The following is a 12,338-nucleotide window of genomic DNA, read 5'->3' on the forward strand; positions in this document are numbered from 1 at the left end:
AATTGAATATAATTTTGGCTACACCTGATTATTAGTTGAATTTATAATAAAAAGAGTTATTTTTAATCTTCTTCTTGCATTTTTCTTTTCCAAAAATTCCAAAAAATAATATTTTTGGAAATATAATAAAAATTATGATTATTCTTTTTATTTTTGGAAATTTTTGAGTATTTATTTAATTGTTTTAAGCCATAAGTTAAACATAATTTATGCTTAAAATTATAATTAAATTATTTCAACCTATTTTTTATTTTATTTGAATAAATAAATATAATATTTTAACTTTAAATTTTTTTTGAATTTTTTTTTTAAATTTTCTAATGGTTTAATTATCAAAAGAATTATCCTTAATTTTATTTTTAATCTTTTTTTAATTATTTTAAATTTTAAATTTTTAAATATTATTATAAAATAATAATACTTTTTTTTATAAAATAGGGTAGATCAAATTTTCATATACAAAGTTTGATATTTCACTTAAAATAAATTCTGGTTTAAATTCGAACAAGAATTTGAAAATTTAATGTTAATTCAAACTTTTCGAGTCGAGTTTGTAGAAAAATAATTGAGTCAAGTTCGATTTTATAAACTCACTCGAGTGGAGCTAATAAATACAAAATTGAGTCGAGCACATTTGAACTCTCATTTGATGCATTAATTAAAAGCAGTGGATAGTTAGTCGTTAAATTTTAATTAACTTTTTTTCCTTATTATTTTTAATTTAGAAACCAACACAAACCAACATTCATAATCCCACTTTAATTTAAGACCTCCTTGTACATTATTCATACCCCTTAAATTACTTTAATGGGATCAGAATTTTATATACTACAAGAAAAACAAATAATTATATAAATTATTAGAAAGATCATAGCATAAAATTCAATCCAATGGATAACAAATAAATCAAGCCAAAGCACAAGGAAACCCATCAAATAGACACCAAAGAGGAATAGCAAGAAATACAGAAGTTTAAGCCAAATAAACATAGATATTAAAAGCAACAACTAGCTTGTTGGAAAGAAACTTCATAGTATCTGTTCTGCAAGTTTTTTACGATTTCATTCAGACACAAAAACAACATATAAAAGTATTTTTCGAAACTACTTCCAAGCAAACTGTCTAGAACAAAAGTATCCCACCAAAGTTCTCTACAAATCCTTTGTGACACTTCCTGTGAAATGCTTTGCTTGCATATCAGGCAGTGCCTGAGCGATCCTGAAATAAGATTGTTTTCAGAACCACACAGTGTAAAAGGATGGTTGGACAGAAATACATATTTTAGAACAAATACAAATTTTAGAGATCAAGTTCATAAGATTATGGAATCAACTTAATAGGAGAAACACTTAAACTTATAAAGGCTTGAAGCATTGTATACCAAATTTAAGATCTGCATTATAATATGTATTGTATACCTTTCTTTGAAAAGAGATCACAATTCATTATAATATGCTTCAACCAGATGGGATGACCCCTTCTTCAATGAAGATAATCAATCCCGTTGAGGTTGGATCATGGGATACTTTGATTGAAGAAAATGCAAGCATCAAATTAAATAAAAATTTTAAGAATAAAGCAAGTTCTAATTTTAAACTATAACTAGGAATCTAACTCATCAGCACACTGCTTGACTTAATTCACCAACCTAAACAAGATAGGGCAAAGGTTTTATGATATCTAACAAGACCACATTCCATTTCAGACTAGTGTTTTTTCCCTAGAGGAGGCTATCACAGTATCCCACCAAAATGACCTCCCACTTCAATCAATGTACTTTAGTATGAATTTTCTTAACACTTCAGCTAACCTGGGTGGGTTGACAAAACTACATTTTATAACAACCAATGCTCATTTTTTCTATATAACTCAAACAATAACTTTACCTCGCAAGGAGATATGGATCTTGTTCGTCTCTGCATTTTCAAGTTAAAGAAACCAAAATGACAACATAAGTCAAGAATGGCGCTTATGCAAAAGTTTAATTGTTGACAACAGATGACAACATTCATCTTACATGGGTGACTTGACAGGTGATGCAGATATAGACCTAGATCTTGATGTTGATGGTGACTTCGAAACCGACAATTCCAAAGATTCTCTGAAGGGATTTGCAATGAAATTCAGATACTTGCTAAAACGTAAACATAAACAATTGAGAAAGTAAAGCAGCAACTTAAGTCTGGTATGCCTTACCTTCTTTTGTTCCTTGGACTTCTGCTTCTGCTTTGGCTTCTTGAGGGACTCATCTCATACAACTTCACCTGTTATTCCAGCAGACAGAAAAAAACACTCAAATTCAAAGATATTTTTGAAGAAATCACTTCCGCGTTGGAAGATATTTTCCCTAACACCACAGGGATGGATACAGTGTATTTTAAGAAACAGGGAAATAAGTATAAGCTTAGCATCTAAATGTTCAGTATAACGTTCTAGCATCCAATAAATTTAGAATCAAACCTACTATTGATTGTTAGTTTCTTTTACTTACCTTGAAGAGAGAAATTCTCACCTACATATTTTTTTCTACTATAATTTGGACTCTTTTTTGTTGTCAGGACCATCTATTCTACCAAACTTCAATTCAGATAATCAATATTATCTAGCTGTTTCTCCAAGGAAGTCGACACATTCCGTGGCAAATATGGGAAATGACCAGAGCTCCTAAAATAAGATTTGAACAATAATTCCTTACAGCAAAACCAAAAAACAAATTAATGAGTCAATACTACACACTCTAAGAAATCATCAAGAACTGGATTTTATTAGTCAAATCTATCGCACTACAGTTTCTCCAAAAAAGTATGCAACTAAGTTCACATTACATTATAATTCACAGTTGAGAATAAATCTAAGAACGTGCATCACTTTATTGCATTATTACGCTTAATATTAAATTAAATCAACCAAATAAATATTCTTTGAGTACCTTTGATTGAATTAGTATTCAATTTCTGAAAGTAGTCTGGAAAAGCATGGATCTTGAATACATTTTTCTCTTTAAAAGTTTAGAGGGTAAAACATTTAACTTGATAAAATTTGTCTTAACAGGGTAAAAGATCAGGGATTATTTATCCAACACAATCCATCTGCTATTAGATTTAGAAAAGTTAAAACTTTTGAACATGCTGCTAGGTACGGACAACTAAACCGATGACAGCAATAAGAGACAGTATGTATGTACTTTTGCCGGACACTATCTAAATACTTTTGCTTGACCTACATATGTACATTTGCTGGAACAGAATTTAAGGCAACTTGGGGGATTGAGAATGAAGAATTCATGAAGAAATCTAATTTTCATAGCAAGTTATGTTTCTTGAATAATATTGGAATCCTTTGCCTTTAGTGGAGGATTGAGATGGAGAATTCATGAAGAAATCAAATTTCCATGTGGGTGGAATTAATTGTGATTTTATTGTTTATGACTAGAGAGGTGGAGGGAGAAGGGATGAAGGAGTTGTCGGTGGCATAGCCTAGCTCTTCTAGAAGTTGGCGTCTTTGAATGCCATTTGATGTTGTTGTTTGTCGCTATCTTTTTTGAGTTTTTTGACTCGATTGTAACTTATGAAAACTCAGGTCATTCCTTTTGCTGAATTGTTTTGGTTGGCTTGTTTTCAACACAACTTTGCGGTGTTTGAAAAATGTGGATGTTTCGTTCTTTCGGAAAAAATAATATAAGGCAAATTATTGAAATCACAAACACAGATCAAGAAAAAGTACAGTGAAACAAATGTGTGAGAACTTTGAATACCCGGATGTAGGTCCTTGTCCAAGGATTTCCAAAGTCTGCTCTGTCTAGCCTCCTGATCTGAAGAACCATCCATAATGGACCAATATTAATAGTTTATAATACCACACAAGTGGCATAGTAGAGAAAAGGGGAAATAAGTAACATGACAAATCAAGGACTGGAATTAACAGCAGTAGCAACTTACAGCATACTTCATATCCTCATAATTAGTATAATCAACTATACCAAAAGTTCCTGGAAAACCCATGAAAATGTGTCAATGAGGTTCAAAGAAAAATATTTCACCAATAAGTACTTCCAGTAAACAAAAAATATATACCACAGAAAGGACAGAATAAGATAACTATTTTCATGTAATATAAATGCAATTACAAAGGTCTCAATCTGTGAATCATACCCTCGCTATCACGAGAAACTTCAGCGAAGCACACATCACCAGCTTTTTGCATATGATTCTGAAATAATCATCCCATTCACATTAGAACCCTTTCCATGGGTTCACTAATGAAAAAATGCAAGACATAACCAAACTAAAAAATGTCTTACCTTCAAATCTTGCAAGGAAGTCGATGAAGGAATCCCACGAACAATAACTATTTCAAGGTAAGATAGACATTTGAAGTCATAAGAAGGAATATTCAAAATTCTCATAGTAGTGGAGTTGAATGATATCTAATAAATTAGTCAGAAATATAAGCATTCATTCCACCTCGATATTTAGATTGTCGCCGTGAAATGCCGTAATGGCCTCCCGCGCCACCATAGTTACTGTGTGGAGCACTTGATGAGGATGGCCCTCCACCACCATAGTTACTGTGTGGATCACTTGATGAGGATGGCCCTCCACCACCATGCGCAAGCTCAACCTAATGAAAAAGGAAGTTAAAGAAAGACTAAATAGAGTTTGAAACGAAGAAATAATGTCAAAGTTGATTATGCAAAAGTATTGACTTAGATATAACAAGAAGAATATTGAAATAAATAATTCACATTAATTACCATCAAGTAACAACCATCCAAATAGTAGCCATTCCGTCCCCTAATAGCATCTTGAGCATCGCAAGAGTTTTGAAACTACCAGTGAATCAGCAAACTCAGGTCACAAAATCTTCTACTGAAGCATCCCAGAGGTAAAATAAAATACATAGAGAAATACCTCTAAAAAACAATAAGCAGGGGAATTTGGAGGGATCTTGAGTTCAATATCCAATACACGGCCATACTGCAGGACAGAAGAAAGGGGAAATGGAAGGTCAAAAATATAAAATCAAGTGGCCGATGTCAGCCAATAATTACAACAACAATCTGCCAACAGTACAGAACATAACCGATTTTTAGTTGTAATTCCAATTCCAAAACCATGCATTATTTTCTCAAACATGTGACATCTGCAACGGATATTAAGGTTAGGGAAACCAGTTTTCTTTCACAATAATTATCCAGCATAAAACTACATGATTTTATACCCCCTAGTTGGATATGTGTCAGTTAAGACATAAATTATTTATATAAAAGCATAAATATGCATACCCTAAGAAAATTAATTTGAATTCAGATAAGACTTTAACAATTGCCGCACTATATGGGCAGAGGAATGAGGTGCAATAAGGTATAATACTTTTTTGTTTTTTAGATCAGGCTTTATTCCCTAGAGGAAGCTCCTATAGACCCCCACTTCAATCAAGGTTCTTTGAGTGTTATAAGGTATAATACTATAATGTGATTTGTTCGAGCATGAAGACTTAGTAGGGTGAAGTTTTTCAGTGATTGCTTTATTATGTCACAATAATTTGTGGTTCTTATAGATCTTACCTAATTATATTTACAACTTAATGGTATAAGTCTGCTTGTTACTTAGACAATTTAATATACTAAATACTCTATTCAAGAATCTATTAAAATCACTTACTTGAATCCTTAGCTCCGGCATTATCACAAAAATAGTTCATATGGAAACAATACAAGAGGGATTCGATAATATATGTTCCTCTTAATAATTAATGAATAAAATTAAGATTTTATATGATGTGCTACTGGCTTACTTTGCTTCCACTTCATCATGTTCAATGATACAATTAATTTGGCATGACTAATATCAGATTACAACAAAACAATGTGCTAGAACAGAATTGTATGACAAAAACCTTGTAAAATAGGTCCTCAATTTCCCACTCCTTGACATCAATAGGAAGATTGCCAACATAAATAATATGAGAAAAGCGACTGCCACTCATTTTCAAATGTTGAGCAAGTAATTACACCTGCACAAAGAATTCAAAACCTTATAAATAACCAAGCCTAACAAGAATTCTAAATTTCCTGGAACATCATGATGATCAATCTTCGCAACCCTGTAAATTTTTTGAAATAACAGAATTAAGTAAAAAAAAATGAAAAACACCATGAAGCTAACCAATAAAACAATCCTTTAAGTGAGCAGTACTCCACAAGATCCTGGCAATATTTGCCAAGATGCTCTACAACTATAAGTTGCTGGTCAAGAAAAATCAAATTCCTCATCATCTTTAAATTATTACAGGTGAAGAGATCTTGTAGGAGTGAGCAAGAACCTTCAACTATAGACAAACAACCAACACTATACCCTGATCTTTCCCACTCCCCATCTACATCCCTATTCATTACTCCAAAGCTCATTGTTGCCCAAGTGTTTGGCATCTAACATCAAGCAAACATATGTGCTATGAGAAGATGGAGGACTTCTATTATTCAATGAACCATGTTTAGTTTGGTCTAAGCTAGGTTCAGATTGGGTCCTACAAGCAATGGGATAGGTTTGTAAATGGACCCGTTTGTAGATTCTGTTGGAAAATGCTCGCCTGGGGGATAGAAGGCCACAGGTGCTGGTATGAATCTGTAAGACCTGAGTGAACTTATGACAATTCTAGTGATCCAACAAAAGAGTTAACAAAGCCATCGGACCCCAATAGCAATCAACAAATCTAAACCAAAAAAACAAACCCAGATCACCAGTGATGGAATAATTCTACAGAAAGTTTCAAATGGTCATCCAATCAAAGATCATTAATAGAACCGGACTATGATGAAATTTTCACATTCATTTAATACTCGGCTAACTAAAACAACAGTGCCAATATCATTAATCGGTCACAATACAGATCCAGCGAGCACTTTGGATTACATGCAAATTGTTTTCAGCTGTTAAAAAAGTATTAGGAGATGGAGCTTACCGCAAAGAGGAAATGCTAACCGGAGTAAAGGCAAACCCAGAAGTTGCGGTTTCGTCGGGAACAACAGTTCAGCAGATCAGGATAACACTAAACTATGGGAGAGAGAATCCAGCCTTAATCTATTCAAAAGCCAAGAAGAAGAATATCATCATATGATGAACCTAGGGATGGCAACAAGTATGGGTTACTTTATTATTTCTATCTTTTCTTCTTTCTTTTTAAGAAAAATTTATATAAAAAAATGCATAAATAATTTTTTTTTCATTTATCCATAATTTATATATATATATATATATATATATATATTATAAATATGTATAACCATAACAGTTGCAGTATTATAAGTATAATATTTCTATTTATAAAAGGTCATGTCCAAGGAAGGAGGGAGTTGGTAATTAAAATTGTTAAAATAACAGTTCCCGCCCAAAATAACCACTTAAAAAAGAAGTCCTAGACAACAAAGTAATTTAATAAAATTATTAAATTATTAAATTATAATATCTCAACTGACCTCATTTTTAAATAATATAATTTATTATATTTTAATAATTTTAATTTATATAAATTTATAAAATAAAATATTTTTAATATGTTCTTTTTAAAGTTTTTAATAAATTTATATTTATTATTTTAAATTTTAATATATATATTAAATTAAATAGACATTTGGATTTATTTTTTTAAAAGTGATATGAGAAGAAAAATTAAAAAAAAAATGAGAAAGAATGACGTAAATATAAATTATTTGTTGGAAAATGAAAAAATATAAGAAAATATAAAAAGAGAGTATAGAGAGAAACACTTATTCTTCTTTCTAAAATCATTTTTCTAATCATTTTACTTAAATTTTAATTTTATTATTTATAATAATGTAATTTTATAATATTGATTGAATAATATATATAATGATGTTTAATTTTTAAAGTGTCCGGATTGCCGAGTCGAGAGTTGTGGTTAATTTGGATATATATCTGATAGTAAATGAATATTTAGGTCGGATTGTGGATTGACCCGCCCATAAACTTAAAACGGTTAAAAATAAAATTTAAAACCTATAAGTATGGTTCGAATTTTCAACATAACAAACAAATACAACCATTAACCAACTAAGCTAATAACACTTTATATTTTAAATTCAACACCAAATTTGATAAACGCGAGACATTTTAAAAATATAAGTTCAACTTTTTAACTAACTATTATATATATATATATATATATATATATATATATATATATATATATATATATATATATATATATATATATATATATATATATATATATATATATATATATATATATATATATATATATAATGATGCTTAATTTTTAAAGTGTCTGGATTGCCGAGTCGAGAGTTATGGTTAATTTGGATATATATGTTAGAGTAAATGGATATTTTGGTCGGATTGTGGGTTGACCCACCCATAAACATAAAACAGTTAAAAATAAAATTAAAAAAACTATAAGTATGGTACGAACTTAAAACCTAATAAAACAAGTACAACCCTTTAACCAACTAGGCTAATAACACTTTATATTTTAAATTCAATACCAAATACCAAATTTGATGAATGCGAGACATTTTAACAATATAAGTTCAACTTTTTAACTAACTAACTATATATATATATATATATAATGATGTTTAATTTTTAAATTGTCCGGATTGACGGGTCGAGAGCTGTGGTTAATTTGGATATATATGATAGAGTAAATAGATTTTTTGGTCGGATTGTGGGTTGATCCACCCATTAACTTAAAACGGTTAAAAATAAAATTAAAAAAACTATAAATATGGTTCGAATTTGCAACCTAACAAAACAAGTACAACCCTTTAACCAACTATGCTAATAACACTTTATATTTTAAATTCAACACCAAATTTGATGAACGCGGGACATTTTAACAATATAAGTTCAACTTTTTAACTAACTAATCTATATATATATATAATGATGCTTAATTTTTAAAGTGTTCGAATTGCCGGGTTGAGAGCTGTGGTTAATTTGGATATATATGTAAGAGTAAATTGATACTTAGGTCGAATTGTAGGTTGCCCCGCCCATAAACTTAAAACGGTTAAAAATAAAATTAAAATGCTATCATATTTTTATTGTAATATTATTTTCACGATTTTTTATATAATTACTCGTGCATTTTAAACGAGTTACATGCTAATTATTATTAATATTATTATTAATATCGATAGTTTATGATTTAAAAAGTTAAACTAAAAAATAATTTATTAAAATATTATATTTTAATTATTTCTATAATTTAAATTTATTAATATATATTTAAATATTTTTATTTAACATTTTTATAACTTTTACTATTTTTATTAATTTAGTCCATTCTAAATGTATATTTATGTTATATATAATAAAATTAAAAAATTTCATCAAATTAATAAAACTCATCTATCGAGATCATTCATTAATTAAAATTATATATATATATTAAAATTCAAAACAATATATGTCACATTATTTATAAAAATATTCTTTTAATTTTTTTAAATTAAAATAAAAAACTAATAATCACTGCACACAACTTCTTTCTCCCCCATTCATTACTCTCTCTCCTCTCTCTAGAGTTTCTTCATCTATGGCTTTATCCCACCGTTTCATCTCCACCCTACACATGTTCTTCATCAACCATAGTTAACAATCCAGATCTTCTGCTACCGATTGCTGTGTTCCTCTGTGGCGGACCAATTAGATTGCAGCATTAATATTTTAATAATAAATCAATCTGGGGAGGAGACGGGGGGAGGGAGAATCCGGAATCCGGGTTTTGTCCCGGGTTCACACAAGACGCCGTTAACGGCAGGGCCTGTTAACGCCAGGAAATAATATAATATTCATATAACACCCAGATAAGATATCTTCGCTCAGGGCACCGTGTTAGAGGGAAGGGTGAGATGCGATGGGAGCGGAGATTTACACGCCCGTTGCCCTGACCCTCATGTAAACCCCCCATACCCACCCATGAGAAGACCGTTTGCCGTTCATGAAAATACACTTACACGTCTATGTAAAGACCAAAATGACAGGGATTTTATATTTACGTTTATTAAATATTAATTTAATTTATTAAAAAACAAATGCAGCGATATAATATTCGTTTCAAGTAATTTATTCATTTTTTTTTTCATTCAATTTTTTTGGCCTTCAGACACTCGGGAGCGAAGATATATTTGCTTCAATTAATTTTAATAATAACCTCATGTAAACCCCCAATACCCACCCATGAGAAGACCGCTTGTCTTCCATGAAAATACAATTACACGTCTATGTAAAGACCAAATTGACAGGGATTTTATATTTACGTTTATTAAATATTAATTTAATTTATTAAAAAACACATGCAGCGATATAATATTCGCTTCAAGTAATTCATTCATTTTTTTCTAGTAATTTTATTTAATTTTTTATTTCATTTTTTCGGCTTGGAGACCCTCAGGAGCGAAGATATATTTGCTTCAATTAATTTTAATAAAAACATCATGTCAACCCCCCAACCCACCCATGAGAAGACCGCTTGCCTGCCATGGAAAGACACTTACCCGTCTATGTCAAGACCAAAATGACATGGATTTTATATTTCCGTTTATGAAATATTAAATTAATTTATTAAAAATCACATGCATCAACCGAACAAATCTTCGCTTCAATTCATTGGCTATTTTTTTTTTGTTAATTTTAAATTTCCGTTTATTAATAAATGTAAATTCAATTAATTTAAAATGACATGCAGTAAACGACCAAATATTCGCTTTAATTTTGTTTTTCGAGGAGACGATTGAAAGCGAAGATTTCTTCTTTTCAATTATTTTTAGCCTGACGTTCATGTAAAACACCCTCCCCTCCCATGAGAAGCCAACTTGCCTGTCATGTAAATTCACTTACCCGTGCATTTACATCCCGCGAATAAATCTTCGCTTCGATTAACAGTTTTTATTTTCAATTTTATTTTTGAATTTTTTTAAGAAGTTACGATATCGAACGAATATTTATTCGCTTCCATTACTAGTTGATATAATTTCAATTTCCCGCTACAATCCCACTCTCCATCATTTTCATTTTCATAAGCAACTGTTCATATTCTTCTCTCTCTATCTCCCGGTGATAATCCAAACAATCAACGTCGAAACCCTAGATATTTCTTTTATTCTACAAGGATTTCTTCTGAAGATGTCAGGGAACCAAGGCAACAACATGGAAGTGGATACCATCGACTCCCAAGAGGTCGTCTTGGAAGTCTGTAGGAGCATAAACGAAAACGAAACTGCCCCAACTCCTGCATCCAACGTCAATCCCAGCAATAAACCAGAGAGGTATGTTAATCTTATTGTGTTTATACTAATTTTACACATGTTTATTCAATTTATTTCGTTGAATACTGATTTATGCTATCCCACCAAAAATAATGACTTCGAGGTTTAATAACTTTACATATGAAAGGAAGAGGAAGAGAAATCCGAAGACGAATACTAGGTCGTCATCGACTGCTGAATCAGTTTCCACAGTTGCTGTCGAAGCTACTGATGTTGCTGCAGGTACTTCCCATTTTGATGATATTTTACCACCACCTTTTCCCCCTAAAAAAAAACTCAATGTTATTCCTACCTCCACGACAACAGTCGATGAAGATTTACCAGAACCACCCCCAGAAACCACTAATATTTCTCCGTGTACTACCCCATTCGATGAAGAGTTACCACCATCTCCCCAAAAAACCAAAACCATGAAGAAACGTAAACTGACATTTCTAACAAGATCATCACCTCATGGCCTCGCTCAACTGATTCCTAAATTGAGCGTAGAACAGAGGGAAGCCGTGAAGGAAATCGGGTTTGGTTCTCTTCTTACAATGGGCGTCTCCAAGTGCCTGGCGCATTTTTCTAGACACGTAATCCAATGTTTTGACCCGGATAAGAGTTCTCTGGTATTGGCCAACGGTGATGAGATCCTTATTGATGAAGATCTGGTACAGCTCGTGATGAACCTCCCTAGAGGGGCAATGAACATAGTCGAGTCCGTTGGGGGGGACAAGACTAAGGACCCTGATTATTTTAACTTCTTGAGGGATTGGAAGACTAGATGGACCGGGGAAGACTCAAAACCTCCCGAAACACTTTCTATGATCCCCAAGATATTAAGTAACACAAGTGCAGACAACGATTTCAAAATCGACTTCGTTGTCTTTGTTGTCTCAAGTTTTTTATGTCCAGTTCAAAATTCACGAGCAAGGTAAACATGTATTCAAACCTATTATATATCTAATTGTATTTGTGAATACTAACACATGTATTTTTTTCATTTCAGGTTCAAAATTCTCAAATCCTTAATGGATGTTGATAA

General features: G+C 31.3%; 1 protein-coding gene across 2 annotated transcripts; it reads right to left on the reverse strand.

Annotated features, from left to right (window-relative positions):
- Positions 1–969: 969 nt before the first annotated feature.
- On the reverse strand, positions 970–6,162 carry LOC124935862 (serine/arginine-rich splicing factor SR34A-like). Of its 2 annotated transcripts, XM_047476295.1 has the most exons (12): positions 5,899–6,162; positions 4,911–4,976; positions 4,754–4,828; positions 4,464–4,620; positions 4,301–4,347; positions 4,152–4,209; positions 3,939–3,988; positions 3,755–3,811; positions 2,197–2,264; positions 2,018–2,101; positions 1,887–1,916; positions 970–1,218 (listed from the first exon to the last, which is right to left on the reverse strand). In XM_047476295.1, exons 1-12 carry the CDS (start codon positions 5,986–5,988, stop codon positions 1,152–1,154), a joined length of 849 nt encoding a protein of 282 aa, XP_047332251.1. In that variant the 5' UTR covers positions 5,989–6,162; the 3' UTR covers positions 970–1,151. The 2 variants fall into 2 exon arrangements, with proteins under 2 accessions (XP_047332251.1, XP_047332252.1); XM_047476296.1 differs by lacking the exon at positions 1,887–1,916 and having other exon boundaries at positions 5,899–6,161.
- Between the last annotated feature and the right edge of the window lie 6,176 nt (positions 6,163–12,338).

The sequence above is a fragment of the Impatiens glandulifera genome, chromosome 4, assembly GCF_907164915.1.
Source record: "Impatiens glandulifera chromosome 4, dImpGla2.1, whole genome shotgun sequence".
In the NCBI taxonomy this organism is placed as follows: domain Eukaryota; kingdom Viridiplantae; phylum Streptophyta; class Magnoliopsida; order Ericales; family Balsaminaceae; genus Impatiens; species Impatiens glandulifera.

Bases quoted from the DNA above. Each gene is read 5' to 3' on its own strand.
- LOC124935862 (XM_047476295.1), bottom strand. From the start codon at position 5,988: ATGAGTGGCAGTCGCTTTTCTCATATTATTTATGTTGGCAATCTTCCT. The intron at 4,348-4,463 runs GTGGAATGAATG...ACCTTGAAATAG, and splicing joins GCGACAATCTAAATATCGAG to TTATTGTTCGTGGGATTCCT. The intron at 2,102-2,196 runs GTAAGGCATACC...AAATCCCTTCAG, and splicing joins AGTCCAAGGAACAAAAGAAG to AGAATCTTTGGAATTGTCGG.